This window comes from Patagioenas fasciata, chromosome 3 (assembly GCF_037038585.1).
Source record: "Patagioenas fasciata isolate bPatFas1 chromosome 3, bPatFas1.hap1, whole genome shotgun sequence".
NCBI lineage: Eukaryota > Metazoa > Chordata > Aves > Columbiformes > Columbidae > Patagioenas > Patagioenas fasciata.
In genome coordinates, this window is record NC_092522.1 from 30,295,248 (window position 1) to 30,310,507 (window position 15,260).

The 15,260-nt window shown below is 42.7% G+C and overlaps 1 protein-coding gene across 11 annotated transcripts in view; it reads right to left on the minus strand.

Moving 5' to 3' along the window:
- The window catches only part of TRERF1 (transcriptional regulating factor 1), a 104,092-nt gene that overhangs the window by 12,383 nt on the left and 76,449 nt on the right, over window positions 1-15,260 (minus strand). For 8 of the 11 annotated variants that reach the window (XM_065835137.2, XM_071806035.1, XM_071806029.1 and 5 more), the window contains 8 exons: window positions 9,073-10,720; window positions 8,404-8,453; window positions 7,515-7,665; window positions 6,314-6,562; window positions 2,667-3,036; window positions 2,024-2,084; window positions 1,269-1,408; window positions 446-549 (listed from right to left, as the gene is read on the minus strand). In XM_065835137.2, coding sequence (XP_065691209.1) covers window positions 446-549; window positions 1,269-1,408; window positions 2,024-2,084; window positions 2,667-3,036; window positions 6,314-6,562; window positions 7,515-7,665; window positions 8,404-8,453; window positions 9,073-10,455 — 2,508 coding nt within the window. In that variant the 5' untranslated portion in view covers window positions 10,456-10,720. The remainder of the gene's footprint in view (window positions 1-445; window positions 550-1,268; window positions 1,409-2,023; window positions 2,085-2,666; window positions 3,037-6,313; window positions 6,563-7,514; window positions 7,666-8,403; window positions 8,454-9,072; window positions 10,721-15,260) is intronic. The other 3 variants (XM_071806036.1, XM_071806038.1, XM_071806037.1) reach the window with 3 other exon arrangements.

Below are 15,260 nucleotides of genomic sequence, written 5' to 3' on the forward strand. Positions count from 1 at the left end.
TGAAATGCATTATTTATTTGAGAGCTGCGTGCAATTATCTCACAGTTCTGAACAAATAAGTAGATGTGATTGCTGCCACAAAAAAAGGGTTTTAATAAGGGCCAGAAGAGGACTAAGCTCTCTCTGACCAAATATAAAGCTTGTGAAATATCAGGGCTGGAGCAAGCACTGGGAGACATTCAAAGCCCCAAGGCTATAAACTAAGTAATCTTATCTGTATGAAATATACAGTAAGGCTTCAGAGAGGCACTGCTTTGAAATTTAAATTTACTAAAGAATGAAAGGGAAAAGTCATTCCCCAAAAATGTTACAGGATGTTTAAAGCATCGCTGCTAATCAATCAGAAATCTCTTTTTTATATAACCATATCTAAATCCATTTAATAAAGCATGCTAATTTATCTGCAGAAGAGGATCATATCTCCCCTTTCAGCTTCTTATCTTACCATAATATCTCCTTTTGCCTCAAAAAGAGAGTGCAAAGCGTATTCCGAGTTAGTTCCTCCACCAGGTAACACACTGGAACAGCTCATATTTAAAAGGTCTTCCACTGTCAGAAACAAGTCAACATTTTACTGCTAATACAGTAGCTTGTCAGTCAAACATCCAGAGCCAAGGACTGTAATACCACTCAAAGACAATGCAGTTCAGGGCAGCAGCTTCTGTAGTTTCTCTCCCCAGCACCTCCTCTCCTGGTTTTAGGATCATTCACTGGAGGAGGGGATCTGAGGGGATTTGCAGAGCATATCCCTGGGGTGGGACAGGCACTGCAGAGCTGGAGGCAGAGATCTGGCTGTGAGGCAGTGGCTTGCACAGGCCAGTGATGTTGCCGTGCCAAGAAGCCTCCAGCCAGGGCAGAGAAAGAGATATGAACCACACTGGAAGCAGGAAGAAACTCTGCTCAGGACTAGCAGAAGTCACTATCACATTTCTTCTCATTTATGGTCACAAGACAGGCCCAGGAGCCATCAGCTGCCTCTCATCTGTGATATCTGCCCTTACCAGGCAGTTCAGTACCCAAAAAACCCACTTCCCAGCAACAATCTTTCCCCCTTGGCTGTCGGAAAACCCATCATCCAGCCTTCACTTTAAGTGCCACTTTTTATAGTGTTCTTACCCTGAATCTGTAACATACAGTTCTGGTATCATGATCTGCATTTTTGGTAGTTAATACTCTTGAACATTTTGAACAGTACGCACAAATCAATGCGAATTTCTTCAACAGGCACAGGGTGATGTATGAACTTCTAAAAAGGCAAGTCACTGTACCTCTTTGTTGGAAGACTTTGTTCTCCAGTTCTGGCCATGGTTTCCAAACCAAAGTAGCCTTGTGCACATCTTCCTCCATTAGCAACCTGTCCTGCAGCTCAGGAATATCAGCCTGGAACCTGGACCCGATATTGATTCGTCTATAAAGACAAATAAATTAATATGTATTCAACTACACAACATGCAGAAGTCACATTAGTGTTCACCTTGTTTCCAACAAAACTTGTATTACACTGGAGTGGCAGGAAATTGCATCAGGTTGCTTTATGCAAGGCTTTACCCTCAGTGCAACAAGTATTTTGAGTATTAGACAACTGAGCTTTTCAGGGGAGGAAAACCAAAATGTCAATACACAATTTAAAGTATACTGAGACATGATACCTTACAGACAACCCAAGCTGGCCTACACATCTGCTGACCAGCGAAGAGGCTAGATGATGGAAACAACTTTATGTCCCATACAGAATGGCACTCTTCAGCAGAGAGCAGAAAAAGACATTACTGCCAAGGGACAATCCTGTTTGCATTCTGCCCTGGTATGGGAACCCTCCAGGTAACACAAAATCTACATCTCCCACAGCCGCTTCTCTCCCAGTGTCCTCAGCCACCATCCAGAGGAACCTCAAATGCATCCAGCCCAACACGACCTCAGGCAGTTGAACACCACCTGCCAAGTTCAAAACACTTCAGGCTGCACGCTGTAGGCTGGACCTAGTCTATAAAAGCAGTAACAAAAACAATATTGTTTTTCTTACGGTTCAACTGTCTGTTCTCCAGGCCCAGGCGTCACTGGAATGACACTTCCATCAATACTATCTGAAACAGAGATTGGAGTTTTGGAGTTTAAAAGGGTATTTTGGTAACAGCTGTGTCGCTGCTGATGCTCCACCTCCTGGGCGCCATTGCCACCTCCCTACCATCCAGTCTATTAAGGAAAAATTACCCTTTAACAATATTTAGACATGGAAACAGTTTAACTCGTTACAGGTAACAGAAATGTCCTAACTTGCAGAAGTTTCTACTGCCCTAATCATGTATGATTAGACATCTTTTCTTGTGAAGCACTGAGCAACAAATACTTAAAGTGAACCCCATGTCTGAAACCACGTCTTTTCCCAGCACTTCAGATGGCCTTGATGCAACAAGAGGCATGCCCGTCCTCTCCTGAGGCAGACCCCACTGCAAGAGCACAGCCTTACTCACTGGTTAGCCTCCTCTATTCACGTTACGCTTTACCACCACACCTCTACAAAATCCAGGGCAAAACCCCCAATAACGATGGACTCTTCCTGTGGTGACTTTTACATCAGCGCACATGAAAGTCATCAACCTGATAACACCAGAAGAGAGGACAGTGGTATTTTCTACATACTGCCACTCTGTAAATGTAGTACTTACTAGAGCGACACAGGAGCACCCGTGGAGTAGGTGTCAGTGGAGTAAGTGGCAGCTGGGTATGTGAGGTGCTATGAGATGATGTGATAACACTGCTGAAGAGACCAGACCCTTGCCGAACTGGACTAAGCATTGGTGGCGGAGTGTAGGGAGGCAGCTCATGTGTCCGGTCCAGCAGATGATCTCCGAGGACACGGGGAGAGCGAAGCTGACTCTGGTACAGGGTGGCACCAGAGTGGGACATGCTGAAGTTGAAAGTAGGAGGAGGTATGAAGAGTGGTTCGGGTCTGTGCCGATATTTCTTCTTGTCCTGCAACGGTTTGAAGTTCTCTTCCAATTTTACAGCAGTCTGATGAGGTTTTTTGCTAATTTCCTAAATGAAAACACGTAGAACTTGAGTGTTTAGGTATGCTTAAATGTGGTTTGCACACAGTCCCCTACAGCTTAGGGCAACAGCCACAGAAAAGTTGTTACCACCAGGCAGTTATTTGGGTGCCACCATAATAAGCCTGGTCAGTAAAGCACCTTTTCCTACACAGAAACCTCAAGGAGGGGAGTAAGAAAATCCAGGACAAATTACGCTCACACTTCTCAGCAAGCCCTCTTGGTAAAGGCTGGGCTGAGCCTCGGGCAGACATAGAGAGGCTGCTGCCTGCTTTTGGAGGTGCAGGGAATGGCTCTCCCAGGCCTTGAGTCCCCCACACCCTTCTCCAGCTCCACCCAAACACCCCGGGCACTTCAATCTGCACTGAACACATACAGGCTGTTAGGAGTTATTTCATTACTCAGTCACGGTTTATTGGAAACTTTATACGAGATGTTTTCCAATGCATTTATTTTGTTTGACTAGGAAGGACACATGAGCTCAGTGAAATTACTGCAGTACTCAGCGGCAGGAAAGGAAGAAAAATGTAATAAATTCAAATTCTTTGCCTCTTATCACTACATTCCCATCAGCCTGAGTACAGTCCAGCTGCAACAAATCTTGAACTTAACTCTCTCCTTCTTCTTTGGAGCAAGAAGTGTAGTAGATGACCATTTGGGAAATTCACACACTGTAACATGCCTAGAATTCTAGAATTTGACTGTTAAAAATCATTTAACAATAAACCCCTAGAATCCAAAGAAGCAGAAGGCACAGAACTTGTGCAAACCTGGAATCTGGATCTGGGGAGAGGGGTAGGGGAGCAGGTTGGGGAGGGTGAGGTGGGAAGAAACAGGTTGTGCTTTAAGAACCCGCAGAAGCTGGCAGATGAACACAGTATTAAATATACTGCTTTCAGGTGTTCAGATTGTGGATCTTCTTTACGATAAACTCGAAAAGCCAAAGAAAATTTTTGACAGATAGGGTTACTGCAGAATGTCTGCATCATCTGGTAAATTCTACTACTACATAAAGTAAATTACTACTATGTATGTTTAGACAACATACATCTTTACACCATGGGTGGTTCTTGAACATCACATTCACCCAATAAAAATCATGTTAAAGGAGTGTTAGCACAGTCATCCTTTATCCTTTATGTTAATACGTTCCAGCTTGTGGAAATGTTTTTGATTACAGAGGTCTTGTCCTCTCTGTTAGATCATGGCTGTATCCTCTCCAACAGCTGTTGACATTTTTTCTTTCCAAAAAAATTAAGTTTTGGAAGAGTTTTCCTTTTGCAGGAAAAAAATGCAGCTTTACTGAGTATTTTGTTTATAATGGACATTCAGAACAGCGAAAGGATGAGGGTTACCTGTAAGGATAGACACAGTCCATCACGATGGTTAACATTTAGTGTTCAAAAAGGAGAAAGGGGAAAAGACCCTAAACTCGAGGAGAAAATAAAAGAAAAAAGAGGAAAAACAAACTACAGACCAAAAAAAATCCACCCCAAAACACCACACTCACAACAAACAAACAAACCAACCTTGAAAAAAAATAGAAGGCCAGATCCACATCTTTGATCAAAGGCTCATTTTGTTCTGCTCTTTAAATGTGAAAGACCTGGTGGTCCTTTCTCACTCGTGTAAAGCAAACTAATCAACCAAGACAACATCTTGGAAGTCCTGGGTAGATCCTGAGGGACCTTATTTGATTGCTCACCGTCCTGTAGCCTCGCTGTTTGATTTTACCAGTTCCATGAGCTTTGTGGGAACTTCTCTGGACAGCCCAAAGCACAGTATAAATAAATGCAACCCAGCTCCAGTTCTTTGGTATTAAGAAAAAAAAAAGAGTCTCCGATGGCACAATCTCTCTACAGAAAAGGAAACTCTAGATCTTTTGATCTTTGAACATTTCCAATGCTGCTGCTTATATAAAAGATAGGATCCAGAGAGGAAACTGCATGAGTTTAGTTTGCTTGGGCAATAACAAAGACTGCAAGCATAATTTTAAGTGAATGTACATTTAGCCAGACACTGGCAGATTTAATCACAGTCACTATACATACGTTGCAGAAATACACAAGCCCAAGCCACCTACTCTGATGTCTCTAGAGAAGATCTCCCACTCCGAGCCCAAGGATGCAGAAAAGACTGTCCCTTTTCTCTCCAGAAATTAGAAACAGGAAACAAAAATTGTGCTGCTGAGTTACAAGCTAAGTATTATGAGATGCAGTGAAGTGGAAGCTTATGTGTAAAACCTCTGTCTGAAAGGAAGAGAGTAAAAGATTGTATATATAGATTTAAAATTAGCGTGTATGTCTGAGTGAAAGATCAGAAGGGGAGTGATAAATACACAATTATTATAAAGAGTCACCCATGATGGTACATGCTGCCTCCTCATTTGGCCGTCAGCCTCATAAAAAGGAGGAAAAAGAGAGGGAAAAAAAAAAATCACAAGAGTATTTCTCTGTCTTACACAGATAATACCATACAGTATTTATACTCCCCAGTAATCTCTTATCATGGCGCAGTCCGCAAGCAAGGATTTGAAGGAACGAGCAGCATCTATTCCTACACTGGAATGTGAAATAAATACTGCTTGCTCCAGGACTCTTTCAGGAAAACAATAAAGAGCATTCTCACATCTCATTTGAGTACGCATCCATTTCAGTTTTACAAGTGAAATGAAAGCACTAAGCATAGCTATTTTTCCTGTATCAGAATTCCCAGTGATTAACCCTTAGATCTGATGCATGCAGAGAGAAAGGAAAAAATGACTTCACTGAAAAATTCTGAGTCTGCAAGCTTCACATTGGCTTAGAGCACACACTGTAAGCATTGCACAGTACCCTCCTATCTTCAGCTCAAATGACAAGCACATATATCTGACTTTAAAAAACAGAAGAAGTAAAATTGCTGAATTTAAGCAACAACGTAAAAACAAAGCAGCCTGAAAAGGAAAAAACCAAAAAACAAAACAAAAACAAAACCAGTAAAAAGATACTAAATCCCTTTGTTCTAGTGGGATAAAAGAATATCACGTTCCAATTTCAAATGATTTATTTTCAGCTGAGGTCTTGATTCCGCAGCAAAGGGAAAATTATTATTTTCATATGACTGGGGAAGAAGTGCTATGATGCTACAGGCCTTTTTTGTTTATTAGGCATCATGAAGATTCCAGAAAAGATCCTAAAGTACGGACATTTTAGAAAGTAGCAGCACTGTAAGCAAAGGGATTTAACAGACGCAGCACAGCTAGTGGCAAGAAAGGCAGCACTCACAGCAGATGAGCAGGGGTTGGCCACTTTTGGACTGCACGGTGGAGAGTAAGTCATCTTCACAAGAACGGGCATCTCATCATCTGACACAGAGCTGGCAGGCTTGTCTGCGGCTGTGGCAGCGCTGGCAGAGGGCTGCGGGCTGGGCTCAGGTGACAGAAGCTTGACAGGGACAGACACTGGCATGACGATGGGCGCGAGGCCATCCACCTCTTTAGGCAGCGGCTGCTGGGGTGGTTTCTCTCCTTCATCCTGTACAGACAATTAAAGGCTTTCAGCCCGAGTGAGGGAGGGCTACTTCTGGATTGATAACGCTACGCAACGTAGGCACCGGGGCTGAAAAGAAGTGGCCAGGGTTACAAAACATGCAACAGCATCGCTTCTTGGACTCTATTTGCCTTGAGTGAAGCTGGCAGATTATTTATGGCTCCTACATAGGATTCGGCCTCAGTGATAAATAACCACATTAAGTATCTTTACAAGATAACTTGCAGGAGAAGAGATAAACACATGCTCTTTTTATCCCTGTGAAGACAGAATTCCCCATCAGGCACCTAAAAACAAAGACACAGATGGTGTAACTCTGGTAGCTCTCTGCCTTCCTGTGTTATCCCCAGTTAGGACAGAACTTGTAAAATATCAGGGCAGAGAAAGACTGACTGACGGGGCAAGTTACTTCTATGCAGAACAATTCAACCAAACCCACATTTTTGGTCTGCTATTTGTTGATACCTATAGAACTAAAACACAGGGGAGGAAAGCTGTCAAAGATTCAACAATCCTGCTCCTTCAATTAAAGCCTGGGAAGGCTTCCAATAAACATCCCTTAGTCATCCAAATAGTCCAAATGAAAATAAGGAAGACTTGATGTTCCTGATATTTCTAATATAATAAACAAACATGAGGGGAAAAAGATTTAGATGCTCCTGACATGACTTCGTAGAGTGTTCTTGTAATGTGCAGAGAACCAGAGAGGGAAAAAATGCTGTTCTGTCCTCCACCACTGCCTCTGACTTTAAAGCCAGAGCTCTGACCAACAAATTAGCAGAATTATGTGCATTTCTACTTAGACGGGGTGTGACATAACAAAACAGCGCTGAGAAGAACAGGTTTTGACAGCAAAGCAAAGCATGGCAAAGCAAGCAAACATCCACGTGGAAAGGAGAGCGCCAAATACTGAAGTAAAATGAACAGCTACTGCTACCTGTTTGAAATTAGGAGATGCTCTTACTCCTCCGTGTGACCTCATGTGACCGTTTAGAGCAGGCAAACTCTTAAACTCCTTCAAGCATATTGAACACATTAGCTTGGTCTTCCCATCAGCTCTCTCAGGAAGCGCTTCTCTGTTCTGGCCACTATTTTTATTTTCATTTTTTAGCATGGAACAGAAGAAGAGACATTAGTTTGGCATGTTCCTTTTATTGCAGAGGAAGCTTTTTAGTGAAGGAAGTCAATAAAATTTTACAGTTAGATGGTTATGAAGCCACAAGTGAGCACGGAGTCAGTGCTGTGGAAATGTGGTCAATAACCTAGATCAGCTGCTCCCAAGATGGGGAGAAGCGAAGTTTTGAGTAGGACACGCTCATCAAAATATGGCCCTCTGTATGGAAAAGTCTGAGAACCCACGAGATCTGTCCTGACAGACCTACATTTCCCCACTTATGACAGCAGTTAACAAATATCTGGACACAACTCCCCTACCTATGGTAGACAACAGTGCCAGAGTACATCTCCACCCTTCAGAGGGGAGACCTTAAGAAACACTGCAGATCACTGATCCAAACCACGTATTGTCCCTTTTCTTACATGCAACACTGAGAGCAAACTGCTCCTCCTGCTTTTGCTTCTTCAGTTCCTTTTTTTTTCCTCTTTCTTTTTTGAAAGACAAAACACTTATTTGATTTTATTGTTGGATGGGGTGAGTGGAAATCACACAAACTTAAATTCACAAAGCACAAAACTATAGATGTTTCTAGAAGAGCAACAGTTATTACCTACCCAGAGTTCATTTCCCACTCTCTAAGTTACAGCACTCCTTTTTATCTCTCATATTTAAATTAAAAAGAAAAAAAAAATCAATCTTTTAAGAATACCTTTGTTCTGGGGACAGCGACTGCAGTCTGCCATCTGACAGTTGCACCTGCTATCAAAGGAGGAAAGGGGAGAAAAGGGGAAAAAATAAAAAAGAATTTTTCAGGAAATACTAATGCATAAATGAAGGTACTCACAGCATTATGTCTACATTTTTCATATGATTTTACTAATATTAAAAGCCTCTGAGTTGAGAGTCTTGCATTTCTCTACTAAATCAGTGCCTCCATGAGCATGGCTAGTGCAAGTTTTCTTACACTCATCTGCTGTTTGAAGCTTTCATTCCGACCCAGAAGTATCACCTTTTGAAAACAGGGAGCTGGCTAAACTCTTCCTGCACAATCGGAACCTCAGGCGTTGAAAAATTAGCAAGAGCACTTTGTTGTAACTGGGTCCCTCCTCCCCAGAAACAGAGACAGAACTTCCCAAAGCCTCTTGCAGAGGAAGCAGCAGCCCCACGGCTGCAGCTCCGTGCAGCCACCAGCCTGGCCCTGCGCCAACCCAGCGATGGAGACAGGACAAGTGTGTTGAGGCAGTTCCCCAAAACATCCCAGCAATGCCCACCACTCACACCCTGATCTCCTGGCTCTCCTGCAATCATTTTGCTTCCACACCTCACTACTCTTCTTCTAAACAAGTTTGGCTGAGCAAAGATCTAATATATTACCTACCTGAGGCCACGCAGCACTGGGAGAGTCTTGCTGAGAGCTTTTGTTGTTCAGGTGAACTCCCGAGGGTGGCAAAAGAGTTCGATGAGGGACAGCGTTACCTACAGAATTAACCTCCTGCTGTGCAGGATCCTCTGTGGTCTCAGGTGGAGTGAGGCCAACGTGGGAGTTCAGAGATGGTGCCCTGCTCTCACTGGAGTATTGCTTCTGCTGGTCTTGCTGCTGCTGCTGCTGCAGTAAATTCTGTGAGTACAAGTGCCTGTACTGTTCGTGGGGATCTTGGTAGCAATACTGAGGCACTGCTCCCAACTGGATAAGCTGCACAGGGTGACTTGGATCCTGAGGGTACTGGTGTGGCTCATGCATAGTCTTTGGATCGGGCTCCCTGTGATAGGGAGGAAGCGGCAATTGCATCTGTTGCTGCTGTTGCTGTAACTGCTGCATGACAGGTTGCGTTTGGTAATACTGAGCTATTTGCATTGGACACTGCCGCTGCTGCCGGGCTGGCTGCTGCTGCTGCTGCTGGATCTCCTGTATCGAGAGCCGCTGATGTCCCTGCTGTGGCTGAGCATAGTACTGAGTCTGCTGCAAGTGCTGCATCTGTTGCGGGAGGAGCTGCTGGGACTGCATCTGCTGAACGTGTGTCTGTCCTTGCTGAAACGCAGAATGCATCTGCATTTGCGACAAATGCTGCTGGTAGTCGTAGTACAGCTGTTGGTGCTGCATGACTTGCATTTGTTGCTTTTGCTGTGTGCTTGCAAAATTCGTGTGTGTCTGCTGTGGCACTGGTTGATATCTTTGTATGCTGGAAGTTACGGGCTGTTGCTCAACCGCTGGCTTCTGGGACAGCAGCTGCCGGAGTGCACTGTCACCAGAATTATCCGCCATCGAAGACTCAGTGTGCAAAACCTGAGCCATGTTATTGACTTGAATCCTCAGATTTTGGTTAGCAAATACTTGAGTAAAGGAGTCCAATTTATGCAGGACCCCACTGGTAATTTTTTGCGATCGATTTTCACTGGGTTGAGAGTAAGAATATTGGTATCCGTCGTGGGACTCCCCCTGCCCGAGGGGGCTCCACATTGCGCTTTGATTATTCAAGTTGTTCCTCACTGTGACATGGTTTCCTGAGCCAGAATGTGTCCAACTGGTTTGTCTAGATGTATCCATTGACCCAAGACTTTTTGAACCTACAGGCAAAGCTATACTGTCTCTTGAATCTTGGGGAAACTGTGGGGAGAGAGGGGATGCCTGGGGAGCATCCATAACTGATGTCCCATAGCTGTGATTTAGAGATGGAAGCGAGTTCATTTGGTGTTGTTGGTAGTACAAGTTCTCATTGCTGTTGGCAGTATGGTTAGTTTTATACAATTGCTGGTCCCCCATTTTTGGTCACTTCTGTTCCAAACTTACAGGCACACGAACCATTGGAATCTCTATGAACCCTGAGATAGCTGAGTGAGGGGGAGGGAGGGAGAGAAAAAGAAGCCAGAATTACTTATAATTCAGCATGTCCATGTGCACATCAGGACTAAGATTTCCTCCAGTCTGTCAGTAATTCCAATCTCAGACTTGACGTTGCTTCACATCTTCAATAAATGGACCACAGCGCAAATTCGACACAGATCGATAGGTTCAGCATGCCAGGCACCTGTGGAGTAAGAGAAAGACAAGGTAAGTACTGCTTCTCTGCATAAACTGTTATTATTATTGCCTCAAAGGAAACTGTAAAATCTCCTAGTTTGAAATGCATAATCAGATGCAAAATTGCAGCAGCTGTGCTATTCCAGAGCAGTTAGATTACTTCATCTCATCCCATTATCCTGCCTCTTCTCTAGTGCTCTGATAAAATCATTCTGTCGAACCAATAAAGGCCGATTCTTCAAAATTGGTTTTCTCCCCTACAGTACATGAACATTCAAGCAGTTTTAGCTGGCCGCATATTGCTCTCTCAGGACTAGTTTTAGCCAGACAGTTAACTATCAAGCCAAGTCACCTTCCTAGTGTCACAGCCTTCTTGTCTGAAGCAACACACCCGTTTCAAAATACAAAATCAAGTACTGCGGACACCACAGGTGCCTCCACAAAGGCCTAAAAAGGCAGGTAAAAGAAAACCAGGGCTTTGAACAAAGCTGACCATAATCAGATATCAGTGTCTAGAAGGACATACAGAAAACTAATTTGCAATCTGGGATTTGCACAGAGCCTGCCACAGCTTCTCACAGCTTCCACGGTATCTACAGGAGGTGTCCACCGGTGGTACAAAAATAGAGCGTCACAGAAGAATAAGATGCAACATATTGCTGTGACAATTTAAAAATAAATAAATAAAAAATCACGAGTATAGTTACCCAACTGCATCTGTGCACATGGATTTGTTTGCTCTGTCTATATGGAATCTGATTAATGCCAGGACCCAAAACACACCTTGGAAAACTTTTCTGATCACTCACTTTATGTCGGGAGTGCTGAATTCCAACTTCTGTTCAATCCTCTCATCCTTCCTTCTTTACTTTGCATTACTGTAACAGACTAATTTATACCAAATGCAAACTTCTAGCATTTTTACTGTATAAACTCTAATTCAAAGTAACACTTTATGGACATCTGTACTGTTTTCAGTGAATAAAGCAAAATATATAGGCACCATATACAGTTGTTTTACTGTTCCACAGTATGAAGCAATCACTGTGTCTATAATCATACACATGCACAGAGGTACAACATGCCTATGTACACATAAATACGTTCTAATGTAAAAGTTGTTTCTGAACTTTAGCAGAGCACAAAAACATTAGACCACAACCTTAACTCTGACTCCTTCACATCTGCCTTTCTAAACATAGCGCTTTTCACCAAAGACTCCCGTGAACTGATGCCCTTACCTTTTAAATTTAGGAGAATCCTTGATCTAGATGGATAAATGTGAAGTCAGTGATAGAGAAAATTTTAACTGTTGCCAGATGCATGTTAAGAAGTTCTGTGCTAGCAACAGCAAATAAGGGTAATACATTGCTGCAGGCAAAAAAAACCCTTTTCCGCTCTAGTGCAATGTATGACAGAAAACCATAGCTCCCAGTGAAGAGGGCTTTCAGTCTGTATGCAGTTTTTGTGTAAACCATCTGCAGCCATTAGCATGTAACATTTTCACGTGACAAATAATGGCTGAAAATAATTGCAAGCTTATTTCCCCTTTCCAGAAATATACATTGCTTCATAGCTTCTCTGAAAACACTCCCTTCCAGATTTTTATGGATGCACAGTTAAAAAAAGATAGGAGTCAACAATGAATGGTCAGGCTGCCAACAAGATTTTTCAGCCGCAACCCAACTTCAAAGACTTCCTATTAAAAATTATGAAGGGAAACTGAACAAAGCCTCCACAAAACATTCCAAGGGCATAAAAATAAACACTGTGTGATATTTCACACTGAAAGGCCATCAACTTTTAGAGGAAAAGATGGATCCTACACAGGAATATGCATCTTCTCTTACACCTGCCAAGTTAAGAAAGCTCAGCTGAGATGCTCTGAAAACATCTTCCCAAAAAAACACGGCACTATTGGAACTACCAACAAACCTTCTGTATAAGAGGTATGTCCCATTTCACCTATTAGCAGTGTTCTAATTTATACCAAGTTCCTTGGTTTTGGCCCTTCTTTTTAAAGCTTGAAGTGACAAGCATTAGTCAAAGGACAAGAAATAGCAGTGATGCAAACCAGTGAGCAAGAATTAATGTCTCCAAGAGACAATTAAGACTGCAAGAATTTTGGGAGTAAGGACAGTAAAAACACTTGTTCTTAAGGCTGCAAACAACATGATTTTGGTATAAAAATGAATCAAGCAGCCAGCCAGGCCCCTGACCCCCTCCCTACTCCTCTCACAGGCAGAAGCACCAGGGTGGCGGATGCTGCCACCTGCACCAGCAGCCACGGCTGGTTTTGTAGTCACCAGAGAAAGCGCCAGCCCCTGGGCAGGCACCAAACTCCACTTACTGCCCCCTTTCACCTGGGGGTTACCTGTCATATTTCTCAGGGTACGGGAAAACAGTCAAGAAGGTTTTACATCTGAGGCATTAGCACAAAACTCTCTCTTTCCCTCCCTCAGAAGAAATAATTTTTAAAAAATGCTCATAGAAATTTCCTTTCGAGCAGCTCCAGCATCCTCAACTCGCCTCATGGCTGAGACGTGGGACATCCTGCTGTCTGTTAGCTGGATTACCTAATTATCATTACAGTTACACAGATACATTTGTAAAGATCTGAAAAAACATAACGGATTATTATATTAAAATACCAATCAAGTCACAAAAGGACTGGAAAGTTCAGTTACTATGAGAATCACATTTGAAAAAATTTGCATTGTTTTCAAACACTTATTCCCCTGCCAAAAAAAAACAACAACAAAAAAGAAAATATTAAAACATTCCTTTCAAAAGCATCACTGAGCTGGAGGAAGAAGAGTGCAAATATTTTAAAAGCTTTGTTTTTCTACCTTCAGGTAACATAGAAGAAGAACAGAGAGGCACATTGATAAAAGCATAATCAGTAATAAGCCAGTCCCTTAGATCCTAGCTTTTGTTTTGTTTTTAGTACTTGAACCAGCTTAAATTCAAGGGCTTGATGCTCTATATGCTGAGCATTTGTGATCAGCTTTAACAAAATGCTCACAGTATACATTTTGTGTGGGATTAAAATCTAACAGAGTGTTTCGGTGCTGTACATAACATCATTAAGGCTTTAGGGACAAAGTCAGTCTCTGGCCAACTGAGAAGCTGCTGGCAGTGTACAGAATGATTTCCGTTTCTTCCAGTGAATGATTTCTTTCTTTCAGGAAGTAAAGGGTGTTCTTTCTCCTTTTGGTTTAGCACTTGTCCCTAAACAACCATCACTGCAATTTATCAAACAACTTTAACTACTAAACGGTTAAACTGAACAACTAAAAGCAGGGGGTATTTAAAGCAACGATGGTTCTGCAGTTCTGTGCTTCTTGTCTTCCTAACAGTCGTTTATGCTACTCGATCTATCACATTTCTGACATTAGAGATATATCCTAATTACGCAACCATTACAAAGAAATATGAAAACAAATGCAAAAGCACAGAAACATCTCTGTAGGACCGCCTAGAAAGAGAAATACCCTATTTAAGTTTATGGATGGAATCTGGACTCAAACTAATGGGAGTTCGATTGATTTCAGAGACAAGGTTTCACTCCAGCTCTTTCATTTCCATCATTTCAGTGTGGTCCCCTGCAACTCATACAGCTCCCTTCTCCCGACTGAGCGTCAAGGACACGCCAAGCGCTGAGATGCCTTGACACACTCCAACTGTCTCCCTCTTCAAACACGAGCAACTGTAAGGCAATAACAATAACAGCCTCTCCTGGAAGGGTGCCATAACTTAATTCCGGTCAACACGAAAAGGAAGAATATACCAATGTTATCAGTCTTCAATGTAGGTGATCTGCTTTTCCACAAAACTGTAACACTGGAGAGTCGGATCTTAGAGAAGGTAGCGGGCAGTAACATACCAAGGAGATGGTAATTATAAAAAATACAAAACCACCCTCAGCTCCATCACACACCTGCAGAATTTTTCAACCCTAGTAAAGGCCACAGTTATGTTACTGAACTGCCCGAATCCACATGAATTTCCGAGCAAGACGTTAACTGCAAATAAGTCAGGGCTTGGAAGCTGGGCTGGGTGTGGGCTGCAAAACCAGGACTGAGCGCCAGCCAGTTATACTTTCAGAACAAAGTTAATGGAGAGGGATGACAAAAGGCTCTAGGAGAGCAGATGCTGAAAGCAGCAGACTCATGAATAGGCTGTAAAGTTATTATAGCACTGATCTAAGCCATCTCAGTAGGTTGCACAGCTGTGTATCAAGAGGGAACTAGATCCTGTGGTTTGTCCAACTTATTTCTAGTTTTTCAGCTGTCACTTTAAGCAAAAATCTATATGCTTTTATAGATGAATTAGTAGTTAGCCTGAACTAACAGGACAGAGCACCTGCAGCTACTCATGAGCAACAATACCGGCAGATGCTTGTTTGCTGGGGCACCAACCCTCTGCATGTCCCTCCCTTTGGGGCAGTAACAGATCAGTTAAAGCAAGTTTAACCACCACTTCTAGCAGTCTAAACCATTTTTTATAACTCTTAACTCAAGGCATGCATGCTTATAGAAATGTGT